The sequence below is a fragment of the Euleptes europaea genome, chromosome 3, assembly GCF_029931775.1.
Source record: "Euleptes europaea isolate rEulEur1 chromosome 3, rEulEur1.hap1, whole genome shotgun sequence".
Classification (NCBI taxonomy): domain Eukaryota; kingdom Metazoa; phylum Chordata; class Lepidosauria; order Squamata; family Sphaerodactylidae; genus Euleptes; species Euleptes europaea.
The window spans coordinates 83128959-83150181 of record NC_079314.1 but is presented as its reverse complement, the minus strand read 5'-3'; the positions used below and the strand labels follow the sequence as shown (position 1 = coordinate 83150181).

Genomic DNA, 21223 nt, shown 5'->3' with positions numbered 1-21223 from the left:
AATAAGAAGAAGGAAAGAGAAATAGAAACATTAAAAAAAAAGATACAAATCGCATTTAACATAATTCCCTCCAGTTATTCATCTCTAAATAATTCGTAAAAATCTTTTTTTTAAAGTTAAAAAAAGACCTTATATATCCCAAATAAAAAATCATATTGATAATATTTTTCCTCCGCCCCCCACTTTTCCCATATTGAAAGTCAAATTAGTGTTCTTCCAACTTTCTCAGCCTTTCTTCTTATACTTTTTCTTCTGTCGGGAATTTCTATCACCATTCGCTTGTTTTCTTGAAGTGGTCTCCTGTCTAGAACAGTCAATACTCTGAGCTCCGTGGGCTGTTGAATCTTCTTTTTGTGTTCCAACATTTTGAATTGACAGCTCACTATTTCTTGTCAAAAAATTTTCAACGTCTTCCAGTGAATTGATAGCATGTTTAATTTGTTTGTAAGTAAAGGTAAAGCCTTGTGGTAGCAGCCAGCTGTATTTTATTCCTTTGTTTCTTAGCAATTCAGCAAAATCTTTATATATGGCTCTCTTTTCAATCAGGTGACGTGGGATATCTTTGAGAATTATCAGCGGTGTATTATCGACACTCAGTTGATTCTCCATTTGGAATTTCATGATAATATTTTTCATCCTGATGTCAAAGAAAGAGATCAAGATCTCCCTGGCTTTTGTTTTCTGTACCCGTTTTGATAAAGGAATTCTATATATCTTGTTTATTGCATCATTCAATTCTTGTACATTTAAATGAAATATGTCAGCCAGTGATCTTATGATAGCCTCTCTGGTACCCCCAAGTCTTTCCGGTAAATTACATATGCGTAAATTAAATTCTCTTTGTTGTAAATCCAAAATGGCTAATTGATCTTTCATTCTTTGTTCCAGGAGTTGTATTGCTTCAATTTGTTGTGCTTGGGATTTCATGTCTTTTTTAAGTCCTTTCAAGTCTTCCGTATTATTTTTAATTGAAAGTTCCATCTTGTTCATGCCATCTTTCATTGCTATAATTTGGTCTTTTATTTCCTTGATCTCATTTATGATGCCATCAAATTTCTGGGTTATAATTAAAGTCATTTGTGTAGCTGATTGTTCTTGTTGCTTGGAGACCTGTTCAAACTTCTTCTTTACTAGTTCATTTATTAATTCATTTTGCTTGGCCAACATTTCCTGTATCTTTTGATAATTAACTTCCATGATTCTCTGTGGCTTTTTCTTCTTTTCCCCGACTGAAAGTAAATGTAAGCAGGCATTCCAGTGTTAGAAAGCTACTGAGGTAATGAGAGTCTATTGGCTTTGGTGCTGTTGCTAGGCAGAACAGGAAGATACGAGGTTGTGAGATTTCCATCGCTCTCACTCTAATTAAAGAAGGTAGGATCTATTTTGTTGCTGCACAGAGTGAGGCACATCCGGCTCAATCATCCTCTTTGGTTTCCAAGTCCTAGAAGGGTCACTTCCTGAGTACGTGCCTGGAGGACTCTTCCATGATAACCAAATGGGGAATCGAAAGCAAAGAAATACTCCTCCTCCCCTTCACTCCGCGGCTGCCGACTGGAAGCTACCGATGCCACTCAGTTCTTTCAGGTTGTTTTTATTTGCCCGCTAATTCAATTTTTGCTACTTAAACAGTCTTTTTAGTCGGAAAATCATTTAAAATCCTGGGTAATGGGGTGCAAAGTCTTAAACGTATTTTATAAAGTTCCAGTCGTCCAAAATCAGATTTGATAAGCAAAGGGAGTTCATGTAACTTACACGGAGATTGGAAGACGGGGTTCTCTGTTATTTACTTGTTCAATGTTCGGTGTGAGGTAGAGGAGATCACAGCTTCTATCCTCGAGGAGTTCGCGGGGGTGGATATCCTCCTCAGCCGGCGGGACTTCAACCAACCCTCCTCCTTGGCGAGAGCTCTCACGGGAGGGGGTTGGGAGTCAAACTGCTCTTCTACGGCAGCAGGGGGTTGCCTGCATTCCAATCCACTATTTAGGATCGGAGACGGGGCTTTTTGATGGAGCCCCGGTTCAAAATGCCTCTTGGTTCCTCCGAGCGATCTCGGGGGACATGGCGCTGGGATCAGCGTCTCTACCAGAAGTCGCGATGAGCAAAACTCCTAAGGGAGTCAAGCAGCTTGAATCTTTCAACAATTCACTGACATTTCAATGCTAAAATTAGTCTTCTCTGGATCCATTCTAGACTGCTTGGAAGTGTACTCATTTTTTAAGGCTTTAGTGCATAAGAATAAGTAAAGCCATGCTGGATCAGACCAAGGCCTATCAAGTCGAACAGTCTGTTCACATAGTGGCCAACAAGGAGCTTCTAGGAAGCCCACAAGCAAGACGACTGCAGCAGCATTATCTTGCCTGCGTTCCACAGCATCTAATATAATAGGCATGCTCTTCTGATACTAGAGAGAATAAATATACATTATGATTAGAATTCATTTTGACTAGTAGCCATTGATAGCCCCATGAACATGTCATTTATGCCGGTCCAGATGCGTATATATCATATAGGTATACTCTATAGGATATAATGGAAGAGATTTATCACAGGCAAAAGAAATAGGTCACAGCAGCCTCTTTGCTTTCCTTTTAACCAGGAAAAGAGATGCATCTTTCCCCTAGTACAGTGCAGTTAGACAACATTCAGCTTCAAATATTACATCATAGTCTTGTGTGTATGTGTTAAGTGCCGTCAAGTCGCTTCCGACTCATGGCGACCCTATGAATCAGTGTCCTCCAAAATGTCCTATCTGATAGCCTTGCTCAGATCTTGCAAATTGAGGGCTGTGGCTTCCTTTATTGAGTCAATCCATCTCTTGTTGCGTCTTTCTCTTTTCCTGCCTCCCTGCATACAACATGGCACTCTTTTGCTATCTTAAGAACTAAATACATTTCTGATGCCTGGGAAATAAATTATATTTGTCTGCAGACTGATCATTCTGAACCAACTAAACAAAATTTAGTAGATTAATTCATGTTAAGAAGAAGAGTTGATTTTTATATGCCGACTTTCTCTATTACTTAAGGAAGAATCAAACTGGCTTACAATCACCTTCCCTTCCCCTCCCCACAACAGACACCCTGAGAGGTAGGTGAGGCTGAGAGAGCTCTAAGAGAGCTGTGACTAGCCCAAGGTCATCCAGCTGGCTTCATGTGTAGGAGTGGGGAAACCAACCCAGTTCACCAGATTAGTGTCCGCTGCTCATGTGGAGGAGTGGGAAATCAAACGCGGTTCTCCTGATTAGAGTCCACTGCTTCAAACCACTGCTCTTAACCACTACACCATGCTGGCTTTCAAAAACTTTAAAATGTTGTAATTCCTTTTAGTTATTTGCATATCTACCCTGAAGTAGCAAATAAATTGATATTAAGGTATCAACTTGATAATGTTGATTCACCATGTAAGGGAGATGTAAGATATTCATATTGCTAATTATATTTTACCTTTTGCAATAAATCACAGCAGACACTAGAAAATTATAGGAAGTCCATACAGATTTATCCCTTTAGCAATCTCTGGCTGCTTTCTGAAGAGAAAGCAATAGAAACTAATATGATGTTTTCCACATTCTGGATTTGGGAGGCCAGTTTTTAGATAACTGCAAAATGTCTATCCACATTACATGAAAATGGCTAACCAGGGCCAAAATATTGGTTTCACAACTGTACGGACATACTAATTTGGATCTTACAGTTTGACTATAACAGCACAAAAAAGGAAACCCCATCCATTATCTCATCTCAGTTGTCCCCTGAGAGCTAGCATTCTGGACAACTGTCAGAAAAAAAACAAAAATAGGACTGTTCCTCAAGAGTCTATTCGATAGGAACTGCCATTTACAGTTTCATTAATGTACACACTATAAAAGTAATGCTGACACACACATTGTTATGTAGAAAAGTGTGGGGTGAATTTCTAAACTGAGAGATTACATAGCAGTTGAATTAAAAAACTCAGGTCTTACCTTGAGAATAGAACTCATATCCAGCTCTTTTTGCTCCTCTTTGGATGAGCATTCTTCTGGCTTTTGCAACAATGGTGAACATATTTCAAAGTCAGTGTGTCCCAAGTCCTGTAGGTATTGATAAAGTGGTGAATTCTAAAAAATATATAAAAATAAAACACAGTTAAATAGGCTTCTTTTTAAATGTGTGGATTCATTATTTTCAATTTATGTAATACTCAATGGGTTGGATCCAGTCAGCTTTTCCACTTAATATCACCCCAATTTCCCTCCTTACTACTGCCCCCTCCCACAAGGCTTTTGTTCTTGCAGCTCCCATAGTCCTCACCATAGTGTTTCTGGGTGGGCAAAGGTGATCACTCCTTCCCTTTCACTAGTGGAAAGGCTGGCTGGATCCAACCCAGAGTACACACTTTTATATAAATGTGATGTATGTATCAGGAAGTAATGTCAAGAAATCACATCTGCAATAGTCCAAAGTGGCTGGATATATATAAAGCATGATTTAGGATAGGTAAAGGGATTCTAACTCCACCACTTGATCCCCTTGTTCCACTATAGAGGAGAAAGTCCCATCTTATTCCAGTTAAACCAGTGTGGTGTAGTGGAGGAGAGCGGCAGACTGTAATCTGAGAACTGGGTTTGATTCTCCACTCCTCCACATGAAGCCTGCTGGGTGACCTTGGGCCAATCATAGTTCTCTCAGAACTCTCTCAGCCCCACCTCCCTCACAAGATGCCTGTTGTGGGGAGAGGAAGAGATTGTGATTGTAAGCCACTTTGGGACTCCTTAAGATAGAGAAAAGTGTGGTATAAAAACCAACTCTTCTTCAGTTAGAATGAACCACTCCAATTAAGCTGATGCTGCACTGCTCAGAAAATACCTTGAGGTTCTCAAAGCACTCTGCATGGGCTTATCTCAGCTCAGCTCTCAAGATCTGCCTTGACAATCCAGTACACAAAGTACATATTTATTTATTTAAACGCAGTACTCTGCATGACCTTGTCTGAGGTTAGGGGGATGGGATAAGGCCATCTACTGATTTCATAGCACAGATGCTTTGAACCTAGAACTTTCTGCTTTTTAGCTCAATCTCTTAGCCACTGTGCTTTAGAAAATAAATAATTTTATCAAGTGTGGCTTCTCTCATCATAATGTTGGAATAGCTGAAGAAGCTACACTTAGTAGAATATCCCCTTCTACCCATATCTAAAAGATACAGAATCCTCTTAGGTTTGGATACAGCAATCCTAGATCGTATCTGTGGTTTCCAAATGTTATAGCTTGTACGTTTACCAACTGCATCTTTTAGCGGTGCTCCTGTGTCTTTAGTAGCAAACAGAACATATGAATCAGCTGTTTTTCTGTTAAGGTTTTCTGGCAAAGCGCAAAAGTAAATGGAACAACATTACCATCCACTCTAAATGTTTATTAGTTAACCTGAAGTCATCCCAAACTGTTCATAGTTAAGTCTGGAGTGGGATGAATATTTGTGCACCCCAACCTGGTAGAACTTGGTAAAAGTGCAAAAAAATTCTGTTAAACATGCCCCTTCCATCCAAAGCGCCATTCCAAAGCTTCCTTGGATTAAGAGAATCACTACTAAACCAGCTGAAGGCCACAGTATAAATTGGCTCCGAGACAAAATAAGGATAGCTCATCTGACAACACTCATGGGCTAAGGAGCCTGTAATGCCATAGCAAGTTTGAACAATTCCACAAGATCATATATACAACCAAGAATATGGAACTCTCCAACTCCCATCAAGTACCAATCAGTTATGTGTTATAGTTTTGCTTTGTCATAGTATCAAATATATTGCTAGGTGTGTGGAGGGGTTTGAACACTGTTGATCCTATTGCTATTTTGTGACATTTTAAAATAGTTTGCTGCTACTGGGAATGTAGTGGCAGGATAAGAACATTTTATGTCGTGTCTGCTTACTAAACTGGGTCTCATAGAAGCACACTGGAAGAATGTTTTTCATTTCGACCTATAACTATTGGATTAATTGAGTTAAATACACTGCAGAATTTTATGATGATCCCCATGGAACAACTGGCCAGCCAGATGTAATATAGTAGAATGTTTTCAAACATTTCAACTTTCAGGAAATGGAGCTATCAGAATATTCGCAGTGCAAATGCTGCGAGTAAAGAGGAAAGAACCTCACAGGGGTAATATAAGCTGTGTCGAACAACCTGAAAATCTGAATGGGAAGAGGTTTCAGGGAACAGAAACTACAAGAGCAGGGAGAATGAAAGTCAGGGCAGAGCAGGCGAGGGACTGAAAAAGTGAGCAGAGTGTGAAGGAAACAGGTGACCAAGGAACAGAGGAGGAGACAGGACATTAAGCTAAGCTGAGGTTATAAAAAAAAGACTTTTCAGGTTCTAAAGATAGGATGTATGCTGCTGGTAGGCAGAAGGAAGAAACAGTTCTGACAAGTGGGCAGAGACACTAGCCAAGAGTAATGGTGGCTGGCTGAAGGAGGTGAGAAAATGGGACAGGTGGCTGAAAAGTAAATGTCTGAAAAAACAGTGGCTGATGCAGGAACAGAGCTGAAAAAGAGAGAGGCCAAAATGGGGCAAGAGCAAAACATTGTACTGGGCCTTGGGATAGAAAGACTGACTGTATGCAACTAACATGAAGGAAATTGGCAGACAAAGGTGCTTTGAAGGCTGAAATATGATGGGCCAAGGGGGCACAAGATTGCCAGGTCTGGACCCAAAGAGGACTTCTCTACCTTTAGGAGTTGCAGAGAAGTGAAAATTCGGACGCATCCTACCAGCACAGGATTGTAACCAAGCAATCCTAACAAGGAAGCAAACTGGGAGCTGAATGTCACATGCTAAGCTAAATACAACAACAAAGTCCCTCGTTTCAGATTGTCGGTCAGAAACAGAAACAGGAATGTTTACACTATCAGATTATTGTGTGCACAACTCCCCCCCAAAAAACAATCCAAACAAACCCCTCAGCTTTGGTTAGCTGCTCCCAGAGATTGCTGAGCTTCAGGTCTAAGGAGACCTCTGACTACTCGGCTTGTGCAGTTATAACCTAGTAGTAGGGATAATGGCTAGGTGAACATCCCCTGAACAATTTTCTGACCTACTCGATACATGGCTCACAGCTCTGATAGTTGAAGGCAGGGGCTTTTTCCTAGCCACTATTTGAGGTCTCCCAGATATATGGTATTATGTGTGCTGGCATAAAAACTTCCAGACTTGTGTGTGTGTGTGTGTGGGGGGGGAACACCCACAGAAAGATTGACCAGCTCCATAAAATAAAAGATAATGTTAACATTTTGTCCCCAATCTCTTCTCCTTCTGCCAAAGCCTCTAAACTACATATCAAGTATAATGGAGCCCTGGAACTAGTCATCATAATCTCTCCACATAACCTACCTTAACAGATTGTTTATAATATTTCATTTGCTATTACAACACAGTATACAGCGAAAACTACTATGAATGTTATTGTTAATAGTAACAGCACATGCTCTAGCCCCAGTTCTAGGCTTGTTTTCATAACTGAAGTCATACAGTGTTATACAGGTTACAGATCCACTGGAGTCTAGCTGATTAATTTGCTGAAAAGATCAAACCCTCCTTATCCAGCGGGAGTGGGGGGGATCAGATCTATGATGCAAAATAAACTTGTAACATATGATAAATAGCAAAGACAAACCTTTCAGCAGCAAAAAACTTATTTAAGGAAAAATGCTAAGGTTTAAATACAATCTACTTGTTACGATAAAGTTGAATACCTTCTCAGCTCATTACCACAGCTTCCAAAATCAAGGCCACACCTAAGGAATTTCTACTGATGCATTATAAAGGAAATGACTAAGGGTTTCTTCATCAGGTCTCTCACATTTCCTCCCTTTCCCACCTCAGTACCTTTGGCGGATCTATTTTTTGATTCAATTAACTAAAGAAACAGTACAATTTTTTAAATTTACCATAACACCCTTGCTTTAAAACATTGCAAAGCTAAATACTGTCAATTAAACCAAAGACAACAACTTCCAACAGCAGCTTTAAATGACTGTATTAAAACATTTCATCCTTGAGGTACAACGAATGTTGATATGAACTCAGCCAGTGGCTGGAACAAAAGCAAAGTATAGGCTTTAAAAAATAAAAAGACTTACAGGCAGTACAATCCTTGTCTCCTGGAATATGTGATTCCACCTCTGTCTTAGATACGCCCCCAGTGCATCTGAAATAATTTCTCCCGCCTCCCCATTTTTTTCCACTTGTCTCTCCAGGATGACTGGAGCAGAAAATTAGAAGTATACTGTATCAGGCAGGGAGACAACACCTGTACTCTTGTACAGTAGCATTTTCCTAGCATCAGCAGCGAACGCAGCCGGTAATTCAGTAGGACTTAGCAATTTCTCTTGCTACTGTATGACAGGAGGAGCAGAGAATCAGATGATGAATTCTTAAAGGCTTTTAGGAAGCTACTGCTTAAAAGAAATAATGCACATCAATATTATATAAAATCCCTTGCAAAGGCTTTCAAAGCAACTGTGTCTGAAAGGTCTTAGTCATATTCCCTTGGCTCATAATCTTAGCCTGTTTATCATCCAGGAAATTACTCACAAATCTCATCTTAGATGAGTTCAGGGGAGAAGTTCGGGAAATTTATATGATCTGTGATTTTCTTAATGTCAAAATCAGTTTGTTTCCCTTTGTGCTTCACTCAAAATACAGTATTTTCAAAGGTATTCAAAATAGGCTAAGTCTTTCAAAACCCTTCTCACAGCCACATCACAAAACCATCTGAGCTAAATATGATGTTTTAAGGCTATTTAATTTTTTTTACATCCATTTCTTTCTTCATATAATAATACAGTATATGATTCCATTAGCATTTCACTAGAACAGTCTAACTTCTATGTTTTGCATTTAAATTTCTCATACACCTACTCATATATACATGTAAGGCATACAATTACTTTTAAGGGGCTTATTGGTGGAAAACAAGATAGGAGGAGAGAAGGAAATCAAGCAGGGGGTATTTGACTAACAGCTTGGTCCTGCATGACATTCATCACCTCAACAATAGACTTTGGGGGTTAGGGTTACCGCACTTTGTATTCCCAGTGATGTATTAAGAGTTTGAAAATGTTGTAAAAAACATCGCTTTAAAAGGGTTTTTGGATACCATGGCTAATAAATGGTTGGATGAGGTCTTCACAGCTAAAGGGGCCAAACAAAGTGCGAACAGTATTTTTTATAACTTTTTCAAACTCTTATTACATCGCTGGGAATACAAGTGCGGTAACAGCCATAGGCAAGTCAGATACTGAAAGCTGATAACTCTGAATCTCCTCTGGAAACAGGCAGAGAAGACTGAAAAAGACAGGAGGCAAACACAAGGAAGCAGGAGTCACTTTCCTGCTCATCTTCACTTATTGTTTGTCCCTAAAAGTTTGGGGACAGGGAGCACAGGGACATTTAGCGGTAAAGGAGAGAGAAAATAAGCAACTGCAACCATCTCTGCTTGTTTCTTGTGAAGCATCAGAATTCTCACCAATCAGAGTGTGGCTTGTTAGAGACTATTTTTAATGGAATAAACACAATATGTAGCCTAGTGTTACAGCTGCATTTTTAAACTACTATAGATGAAGACCAGAAAAAAGGAGAAATACATGACAGAAATCCTTGGAATGCAATGGGTTGCCAACAATGTCATCTGGATTCTCTACTAAAAATGAATGAATAAATAAATGACAATTCCAGATTAAATGATTAATGTGGAACCACTTCAGGGAATCCTTAAAAAAAAAGGAAAGGAGAAAGACAACACTGCCAGTTTTGTGTAATGTGTTTCATTCTAGTGGCTCCGGTATCGTTTACTTCCAAATGCTTCCATTACCCCTAACAGATATTCAATGAACAATTTCAAAAAAAAAATGCTATAGTACTCAAATGTTTCTAGTGACAGAATATGCTTCATTAATAAATGATAGCAAAGAAAAAAGGTTGTGGTTGCAGTAAAGAAACCCTTTAAGCTAATGAGAACCTTTCATAAACAAATAACACCATTTAAAAATTTTAATTTGCTATTATAAACTAAAACCTATGCTGCTTTAGGAAAGACGCTGAAATTTGCTCATATGTTGAATGTGCATTTTTTGTGCCTTTTTGCTACAAAATCATAGCAATTGCATAGCAAAAAAGCACAAAAATACACATTTAAAAAGGTAAAGGTCCCCTGTGCAAGCACCAGATCATTCCTGACCCACGGGGTGAAATCACATCCCGACGTTTACTAGGCAGACTTTGTTTACGGGGTGGTTTGCCATTGCCTTCCCCAGTCATCTTCCCTTTACCCCCAGCAAGCTGGGTACTCATTTCACCGACCTCAGAAGGATGGAAGACTGAGTCAACCTTGAGCCGGCTACCTGAAACCAGCTTCCGTTGGGATCAAACTCAGGTCGTGAGCAGAGCTTGGACTGCAGTACTGCAGCAATTTAAAAGATTCTGAATTCCAGAAAACTGAAAATATTACATAGAAAAAAAATCAAAGTAGTGTTGAAGTAGTATCTACTATTCACTTTACATCATAATTTGTAATAATTATTTGTAATCTTGCAGTAATTTCAAGAGCAGTATTACTTGGACTTTAGTCTGATCTGGAGAACCTGGTTTGATTCCCCACTCCTCCACATGAGCAGTGGAGGCTAATCTGCTGAACTGGATTTGTTTCCCCACATGAAGCCAGCTGGGTGACCTTGGGCTAGTCACACTCTCTCAGCCCCACCTACCTCACAGGGTGTCTGTTGTGGGGAGGGGAAGGGAAGGTGATTGTAAGCCAGTTTGATTCTGTAGCAGTCTCTGACATGATCATGGTATCTTATGAACATGTGCAGAATTAATTCCATATAGGGCTTAAACACATCATACACATGCAGAGGTTTGTGTAATGTATAAAGTCTGTGTCATGCTGACAGGCAACTCTGTGTCATGCTGACAGGCAACTCAAGGTTAGCTCTAATCAAAGCTAACTACTAAAGTTACTCTGGCTTGCCCTTGAAGGGGCAGCGTAAAAGCCTTAGCTACCAGATGTCAGAATCTTAATCTACTAAGAGTGCATTAATAGTTGGAAGTGTGCTTAAAATATAGTTCTCTCAACGATAGGAATAATATGCTTCCTTGCTCTACTGTAATCTTGCAGTAGAGAATGCAGCAGAATGCAAACCTGCTAAACTAATGTAAACAAAACACTTTGTAAAGTGACAATGTCAGCTATAGTTGTGTTTCATGAGTTATATAGTTAAACGTTGTGCTACAGGTTTCTAAGTAGTCTCATTTAATGCGTATAGTCCTAACGAAGAGGATGGTATAGAAATTAAATATGTAACTTGATCATGTAACTCAGAAATAAGGGTTTATACTTTGGGCACAGAGGACTGAAAGGGAAGGATGTCCATATTTGGACAATAAGATATCAGAAGACAGGAAAAGAAACCACTAAAGCTCCTGATTTTGGATACGAAAGGGAAATAAAATTATCCTTTCGAGGGCTAAGGAAGAGAAGTTCCTGAAGGAAAAGGAACATTCTTCACTCTTAATGGGTCTAGAAACAGTATAAATACCAGCCACAGTCCAGCTTGCATTTTAGAGTTCTATGGCTGGCAGACTGCAGCTGTCTGGCATAGCACCTCCATCTCAAAAGGCTTGAGATGTAAAACATTGAAACTCTGATCCTTGCGTGGACAGAAGTTCTCAGATATCTTGAAATATCAAGATCTGGATATTTCAACATATCTTACTTACAGTCTTCTTGTGAGACTGCTCTATTCCTAGAAGAGGATAGAGACCCTTAGAATTCCTATTCTTTGAATGGGAATCTAAGTGCAGTGATCTTTCCATGTATTGGAACACTGAGAGTCCATCAGATTTATGGATTCTTACAGACTAAGCCTATTTGGCTTACCAATGCTAAGAAGCATCCTGAATACAGGGATAATAGCTAGACCTCTGAGATTGTGTCAGAACGTCCTCTACTTAACAGAGGGACTTCTGAACCTCCTCAGAGCAAGAGACCAGAGAAGGGAAAGGAGACTCTCTGTACTCTGTGAGATATGCACAATGCACATACACAGATTGGCACAGCAAGGTATAGTGTGTCTTCTGTACAGAAATGTTATGATGTTTTGAATGATTTAAGTTAGGATGTTTCTAACCAAATCTTTCTCTAAAGAATTAACCATATTTTGACAGGATTTCTGTAACCTTATATTCTGAATGAAGGTGCATTGCACTAAGGATATTTTATGAGTATATTCTGACTAAGATACTCCTTTATGGAGGCATAGAGAATGTGAATGATTACTTGCTACATAAACATGTTTAAGACTAATGATGTCTATCCTTATATGATATTTTAAGGCTTTGCAACCAAAAAGCATATATTGTATAATGTAAATAAATGTGTTTTTATATATACTTCTACTCTTGTCCATTATTATAAATTTATTGGCGTGTTCAAAAGATGTCCTAGAAGCAATAACAAGTTTCTAGGAACCGTTGATTCCGGTCTAGTGGTGTCTCGCTGAATAGATAACTCCATTTCTCAGTAAATGGTACATTCTAAGAGTGTAGGCACTTAACGGCCCGAACCGCGACAATTCTACCTTAAATGGCAGAGAAAGTCAGCATATAAAAACCAACTCTTCTTCTTCTTCGTGGAGTTCCATTAATTACAATGTTCGGGACCAGCATTTAGATAAGGGCCCAATTCATTTCCCGGTGTCACACTTTAATTTGTCTATGTGTACTGAGCTCACACACTTACTGATATATGTGGTAATCACAGTTTGCCAAGAAGTCTCAATTGGCCAAACTATGGCCTAATCAGAACCTAGTTTTAACCCCCCCCCCAAAAAAAAACATTTGAGCCCACAGCATATTCCTAATAGACTAACTATAGTTTGACTTTGAAGTCTGAACTCAGCCAATGACTTGTGCCTAACACTGCAATCCTAAAGGGAGTTACTCCAGTCTAAGCCCATCCATTTCAATAGGCCTAGACTGGAGTAAATCTCCTTAGATTTGCACTGTAAGAGTTATACATAAGCCACTTAGGTAATACAAATAGTTCTTTGCAACTTTTACACGTGTAACTCTAAAGAGTTTATGCTCCAAACAACAGTAGTACTGCAATTTATCTAAAAGCAAGTCCAACTGAAATCAGTAGGATAATGTGAAGCAGTTTGTATCCAGCAGAAACTATGTTTCCACCTTTATTACTCCTTGGCCATCCATTTGTTTTGATTTGAAGCTGTGAATACCAAATATGAACAAATGTTTATTAAAACATCTTTTCATTTTAGTTACATGCATCCACTTTCAACCTGAGTTTAGGCCCACAAACCATTGATATCAAGGAACATGTGAGGTGGATAAAAAAGCAACACAGCAGTCTTCTGCTAATGACACAATTAATAGAGCCAAAAGGATTGCTCCCTGCACAGGAGCATGGAACTGAACTGCAGAAAGCCTGAGACAAATCCCACATCGGAGGAAAATGGGTGCAATGTGAGAAAGTGACACACATACTAACTTCTAGAAACAATGTCCAAGAGTAAAATATGGATTTTATTTTGTATTTAGATGGCATGTGGCCAAAAGTACCACACAGAATACATGATACAACCAGGCAGGCCAAAGGATAAGATACCAACTAGCTTGCATTATACAAGCAGGAATGCATAGGGGACATCTTGGCAAGAGCAAAGGGATGGGTTAATAAAATAAACAATGAAACTGTTATTAGATTGAATTCCATGATGGGGGGGGGGGAAGCAGAATATAAAAGTACCAAGACAGCCTCCCTGCAGGCATCACCCAGACCAGTATTTATTTATTTACTGCATTTATACCACACCTTTCTCCCCAATTCGGATCCAAAGTGGTTTACATCATTCTCCTGTCCTCCATTTCATACTCACAAGAATCCTATGAGGTTTGTAAGGCTGAGAGTGTATAACTGGCCCAAGATCACCCAGAACCCATGGAGTAGTGGGGATTCAAACCTGGGCCTTCCCGTAGCTTCGGTAAGAATGTATGTACCTTCAAGACCACATCCTAGGACTAGAAAAGAGTAGTAGTCCAGTAGCACCTTAAAGACTAACAAAATTTCTGGCAGGGTATATACCCTGCTAGTGACAGACTAACATGGCTACCCATCATGATCTACATCATAGGACTAATATAGTTAAAACTTTCTCACCAAATACAGACTGTACAGCACAATAAAATTGTTGAAGTTCTGCTATGGTTTCCTACTATGGGTCATCTCATAATATCAAGTTATTCCCATACCATGACCCATGTAATATGCCACATGGATTGCTTGTCCCCCTACCCATGCTGCAATATTTGTGCATATTACTAAAACGTAACAGATGGAAACAATGAATTAATATGGATTATTGTACTGGAATTCTTGTAAGCACTGTCATTGGACAAGAAAAATCATTTCAAATACTGCGTATTATTTCCTAGTTTAAGGCAATTGTTTTATGGCCTTGAGAGATGGTGTACTCCAGTTGCTTGGGATGAGGACCAAGGAAATACTTTGGTAGCTTTAAAGAAAGAGGAATCAGGCATTTTTGTAATACTTGCAAAACAAAACTTGGGAAGGTCAAAGACTGTGTTGCTGTTTTTTTGGAACTGATACTGCTTTGGTGCCTACTTGGCCCCCTGTGCTCAATGTGTATGTTTCTAGGTTAAAAGACTTTAAAAAAAACATACATTTTCAGTATCCTTGCAAGAAATCTGACCATGTGGCAGGTTAACTTTGGAGTGTCATATAGCTTGAAGAAGTAAGGAGCATGAAATACTATTTACCCATTATAACCCTGCTTCAAGACCCTCATACCTGAAAAATAATACCTTCCATTTATGATTGGCAACTGCATGCACCAACATGCAAGAAAGACACTTTCAAACATTTTTAGAGATTCTACTCAAAGCATTTTTTAAAATTGTTTTAAGATCACAGATAATTTAAGAATCTGTCTGATAATATGGAAATAAACCATCATATATGCCAACTCTACCATCCTTAGGGGCAAAGGAAAACCCAGGGGGGCTTAAAACAAATACATAAATCATTTGGATAAAGTAACCCCCCCAATAGTATTTCACTAGAAGCCAGTTTTTTTTAAATCTTTGTATGTATACCAATTTATGTAGACAGTAACTTTTAAAAAAAGATTGTCACAAATCCACGAAGAAATGTATATGGTAGGTTTTCATAATTCACACTCAACTGTAGTGCAGTAGCCTTTATTAGGACCAATGAAAAATCACGAAGTAGTGAGCAATATTTTGAGCTCCCTGGAGCTGTTTCTTAGGCTAGATATTCAAAATTGTGTCAAGAAGCTTGCAGATTGTGAGACTTTCGCATTATGACCTGAAAGATCTTTCCCCTCCCCTTTTAAAAACCGAACATCCAGCTTGAAGAAGAGCTTGGGGGACCATGAAACCTGGCTCCTTGCTTTGCATTTCAACCGATCCTAAAATATGACACCGCTGGTGTTTCCGGATTTTATTTTTCTAACGGACCAGCGCAGCCTTCGGTTTCTCCCACGCCAACATCAAGAGTTAGACCGGCAGAGTACCCACCGTCCCTCTCAAATTAGACTTGAGTGTTAAACTCGCGTTCTTTGTCAGGGCCACAAAGGGTTATTTAATTTAAACTGGGACAGACCAACTGCCAGGCGTTTGGGACAGAGCGCCTTTCCCTCCTCCTCGCCAGTCCTTTTGTCTTACTCTCGGCCTCCTCCACTCCCACTACTAGGGCCGGGTCCTCTGAGGGGTGAGATTTCAATCCTGGGACGCCTCAGGCTCTCCTCTATGTAGGGGCCACCCCACACGCGCACACACATACACACACACTGCCCCCGCGGCCCTCACCGAAGCCCCACCCAGATCTGTCGCCTGAGGCTATGAGGAAAGGGACCACTACACCCCCGCGGGCCGGCAGAAACGGTCGCCCGAGCCCTCTCCCCTCCGCACCCACCTCAAACACCACTTCGTCGTCAAACTCCGGTGTCATCCTTCTCCGCCATCCGTGCCACTCTCTTCGGGCACTCTGGGAAACCGAGTTCGCCGAGCCCCCGCGCTATAATCCCTCCGTGGGGCTCGACCGGCCATCCATGAACAACTACAACTCCCAGACGCCTCCGCGCGAAAGGAGGCGGGGAAAGTCGAGCGAGGGGGGGCAAGTCAGCGCTGATTGGAGGTTTATAGCGGAAGGTGAGAGAGGGGAGTCAGCGGCCCTGAAGTTTCTTGCTTTCGATCTGTGCTTGCGGCTCTTGGCCTGTAGGGGGCTCAGTGGCGCAGCTGGCTGGATTCGCCAGGCTTTGATTAGCGCTCCTGGCTGTTCCGATTCGTTCGGGCAGTCGGTCGCGCTCTGAGCTACGGGAATGTTACACAGCAGCCGAAGGCGCAGGCTGCGCTTCTCGGCACCTACCGGGGCATTTTTCTTCTCGGCGGCGAACCTGAGAGGAGCCACTATGTCTTAAAAACAACAACAACACAGGGCCGACAGGAAGAAAAGGCGCATGGGAGGGAGGCACCATGAACTCAGCCGGTGAGTGCCCAAGGGAACTTGCTGGGGACTTTCTTCTACTGCCCGACTGAAAATACAGCTGGTTTAAGGTGTAACAACAGGATGGGGGCAGTTCAGCCTCAACCCACTGAATACACAATAGAAGGAAATGGCTTATATCGCCCCCCCCCCATCCTTAAAGCCCTGGGGAGCGAGGTTGGTCTAGGGTCTTCTTTCCTCTGCTCGCCTTACTCAGCGCTCCTATCTCTTGCTGCTTCTGCTCTTTTGTAAACTTTTCTCTCTCCCCCCTCCACAGCATAGGTGGGCGAGTCTAACTTCTGGAAGCGGATAAACGCCCCTGGGTCTTTTTGAACGCCTAAAAAGTCTCTTTTCTTATTTTCCCTCTGGCCTCCAATTTCTTGTCTTCAGAGACAACGTTTTTGAGAGTTTTCCCCCCAGACTGAATGGCTTTGTGAGGTGTAGTTCGAGGGTGAAATGAAGAGCGCCTGTTGTGCGTGTGGTAGTTAGTGTGTGTCGTTGAGCTGGTTTTTTGCTTTTTTGCAAACTTGTAAACAAAGCCCCGGTTTCCTGCCTGATTCAGATGGAATAAGAACCCACTCCTGCATTGCTTCTATTAAGAAAGAAAATTCTCCTCCTTCCTTCTTAAAAAAAACAGCAGTAGAGTGGTCGTCCCGTAGGAGGATACCTATAAAGCCAATGCGGACTCAATAGAGGACCTTTTCCATTTGTTCCTGAGGGCAATATAGTGGGGTTTTTTTTTTTTACTGGTACATTTATGTTCTGCTTCTGGTAGTAGTGCATATTGCTGTGAACTTCATGGGTTTCGTCAAGCACAAAAAGCTACAGGCTGACAAATAGGTAAGGCAGCTATTTTTATCGGATTCAGCGTTGCTGTTGAAAAAATATGCAGCAAGCTGTTGATTTGAACAGAAGGCATTATGAAGCGGGAGTCTGGTGTGATTTTAGAGACTAACAAAATTTATTCCAGTATAAGCTTTTGTGATTCAGTGCTTACTTCATCAGATGCAGCAAACTATCTCCATTAAGTGGATCCTTAACAGAAAGGGGGGGGCACGTGGATGTTACAAAGAGAGGCAGGTTTAAAACAGGATCCATTAAAAAGGGTAATCAGCTCACTCAGAGGGAGTGAGGTCACTACCAGCTGTTAGGCAAAGTAGGATGTGAAATACAATGCATTGTGATGCCAGCTATGCAATGATAAAGTGCCTTTCTGATATTCTGTGGAAGGCTTTCTTTGGATTTAAATTGATTCAATTTTGATATTTTTGAAGCAGAGATCTATACTACTGTCAGTTAATCTGCAAATGCTCCTGGGAAGATGGACTTTTAGTTTTTGCTGTGGCGAGTGATATAGAACGTTTTATAATAAAGGTTTTCTTGTTTGGGTTCCTGACTTTTTGGCTTGCTTTTTGCTAAAGTTTGACATCAACTATTTGTGGAAATGTTAAAAAAAACCAAAAACATAACATTATTCTAATCCTAGAGCCTAAATCAGGGACAACAACATTAGCATTGTTTTGGATTATGACATGCTGTGTATTGTTTGGTTTGTGTTTTTGAATAGTGTTTGCATCTATCTGTGAAATCCCAATTCTTTATTAGTTTGTTTAGTCTATTATGAGGGCTATTAGTTAATATGCTTTTATTTTGATGCCTTCATTCTGAGCTATTTCTCGTGGTCACATTTTGCATTACACTGTACAAAACTGCAAGTAACTAAATGACATCCTGAAAATATTTTCCTTGGTTCACGGCTGCATTGACGTCACTGTAATGTCCATGCGATTGCACTTACTGTTTCAGCATGGCTAAAATTTTGCTAGACAGCTATATTTGTGTGAGAGTACTGGTTAACGTGTTCAAGCTACTCCAACAGAGATTGGCTAATAAAAGAGGTCAGTTTTAGCTATTTCCTATTTCCTGGCAACAGCTTGAGCGACTGAAAAACATGTGCAATGTCCAAGTGCCATTAATGAAGCAGCAAAAATCCTCAATATATAAATGGTATTAATTATGTTTACTTATACTATAAGGCTATTAGACTTGATATTTTGTGTACTGCTTTGATATATAGAAATGCTAAATATTATTGGTGGATGGATGTTTTTGGGATCTGTTTGTTCACTTCATTTATAGTTCACCTTTCTCATTGAGACTCAGGGCAGTTTATGGAACACGGTACTGGCATGGCCATGAAGCTGAACCTATGTGGATGGAGGCAGGCTTGGTTCTAAGTTGAATTCTGTGATTCAAGGCAGTTATATACAATGTAGGCTTTATGCTGAAAATGTGTGGAACCGTCTAAATAATGTATTTACATGTTAAAAAGATTGGTTGCTGCTGTTTCCACACCACCCTGTGGTATATACATCTTTTATCCAGATGGGAGTGTGTGTGTTAATGTTGGTGGCATGTTGTGTACATGAGCAAAAGAGTTACACAAAGCATGAAGTCAAAAGCATATATAACACTTCGGTAGACATAGACAGCATACCTTTAAGGGAATTAGGGAGGTTCAACTCCAGCAGTTTTTTTTTACTGAGCCTTGTTTTGTCCTTCATATCGCACCCCAGTGAGGCTATCTGTGTCCAGTGTTATCATGTATGATGGTATTTAAAACAATCCTGTGACTAAGTCTTTGCAGAAATGAATCCCAAGTGGCTGGTCTTATCTGTTGTCCTTTTGGTGACACACAGTTTTACTATTGGACTGAGCTCTGGACTTTGTAAAACTGCCATTACGTTCTTGGTAGCACACAGCAGAAGTTTGGATTTGTTTTCGGTGGGGAGGTGGTGAGCAGAACTTTCTTCTTGTGTGGAAAGCAGCCTTAAATATTTGTGCTTTAGTGCAAAGTAAATACTTTTGCTGCCTTTTTTCACATTATGTAGCCTTAACTATTTTGACAGTAATATTTTATTTTCCAAAAGCATACTCTAACTCCTCGTATCTGTTACTCAGTAACAAAAGGGGTAATATATAAGGACTTTCTGTCACTAACAGTGCAATCCTGCACAGAGCTACACCCTTCTAAGTTTACTGAAATCAATGAACGTAGCAGGGTGTAACTGTCTTTAGAATTGCACTATAATTCACTTTAGCTATACTTAGTAAATTCTGGGTTTAAAATTAGAAATGTATATGCTTATGGTTTTTTTAATCTTACAAAGATACATTGTCCATATTGATGTCTGCCCATCTGTTGGACTAATGGCCAATTTTCATTGAATTAAAAATATAATATTGGCTATATCATTCTCTCCAAAGCTACTGTAAAGCAAACAGATGTAAAGCAGAAACAGACATTTTAAACCATAAGAAGTTTGTGTAAGGGCGGGATACAATTAATATTGGTCAGAGGGAGGGTACCCAAGACACACAGTTGTGAAAGCAGTACGCATTAATAGTTGTCCATGTAGTTACTCCACAGCAGAAATATTTTTATAGAATAGCAGGCTTCAGTTTGTTAAATTTCTGTGTTACACTTGCACTTTTAATTGCCAGGTTACTAAGATCCACCTCTGATAGTCTGTTGCCATGAAAACCCCGAAAGGGGTCGCCATAAGTCGGTTGCAACTTGATGGCACTTTACACACACACAAAAACATAATTACCCTTCTTTAAAGCATTCATACTTTAATTCTTGATAATGTGTTGCATGCTCACTGATATTGTTGTGATCCAGCTTAGTGCAAATACAGCTGACACCAAGATTTGCAAACCGCCTACATACCTTTGTTGCAAACTGTGATTAAATGCTAACCCTGACTAGCATGAACCCTGGTTATCACTGATCAGAGCTGGCTGTATAATTAAGTGAAGTGGTAATGTCAGGTAGTAGACTTGTGGGGGCAGCAGCCTCCCTGCCTTGCTCCCTTTGCCACCACTGCATCATTTATTTATTCATTTATACCCCGTCTTTCTCCCCAGTAGGGACCCAAAGCAGCTTACATAATTCTCTTCTGCATTTTATCCTCACAACAACTCGGTAAGATCGGTTAGACCAGGGGTCAGCAAACTCATTAGTCAAAAGAGCCAAATATCAACAGTACAACGATTTAGATTTCTTTTGAGAGCCAAATTTCTTTAACTTAAACTATATAGGTAGGTACACTGTTTATTAACTTAATAAACTTTAATTAAAGTTTTAAGTCTTAATTAAACTATAGGTACACTGAATAAAACTTGATATCATACTTAATAGTGATCTTATTTATTGATAAAAATTAAATTGTAAGTCCCTGCCATTTCCCCCTCCCCATCCGGAGTCCTCGTCTGGAAGCGTGGTCTACCGCCATAAAAGCCTATTGGTAGACCTGGCCTCCGGCTGAGTCCCATTGGGAGGCCAGGTCTACCCATTGGCTTTCTTGGCCGTAGACCTGGCCTCCGGAGGCCCATGGAAGCCAATTGGTAGACCTGGCCTCTGAAGGGGGACTTTTTTCCCCTCCTCGGAGTCCAGGTCTACCGCCAAGAAAGCCAGTGGGTAGACATGGCCTCCCAATGGGACTCAGCCAGAGGCCAGGTCTACCAAAGGAAGCCCGCCCTGCCCAACAGCTGATAGGCGGGGGGGCCCAGGAACCGCCGAGCCTCCCCAGCAATCGCGCGGCTAGAGGGGAGGGGAGGCTTTAGCCTCCCAACCATTG

At 40.5% G+C, this 21223-nt stretch overlaps 1 protein-coding gene across 1 annotated transcript in view; it reads right to left on the bottom strand.

Moving 5' to 3' along the window:
* Window positions 1-16140, bottom strand: part of VEZT (vezatin, adherens junctions transmembrane protein) — a 42988-nt gene extending 26848 nt beyond the window's left edge. The window contains exons 1-2 of the mRNA XM_056847010.1: window positions 16011-16140; window positions 3965-4099 (exon numbers count right to left, since the gene is read on the bottom strand). Of these exons, the coding sequence (XP_056702988.1) occupies window positions 3965-4099; window positions 16011-16046 (171 nt within the window). The 5' untranslated portion in view covers window positions 16047-16140. The remainder of the gene's footprint in view (window positions 1-3964; window positions 4100-16010) is intronic.
* Window positions 16141-21223: the final 5083 nt, after the last annotated feature.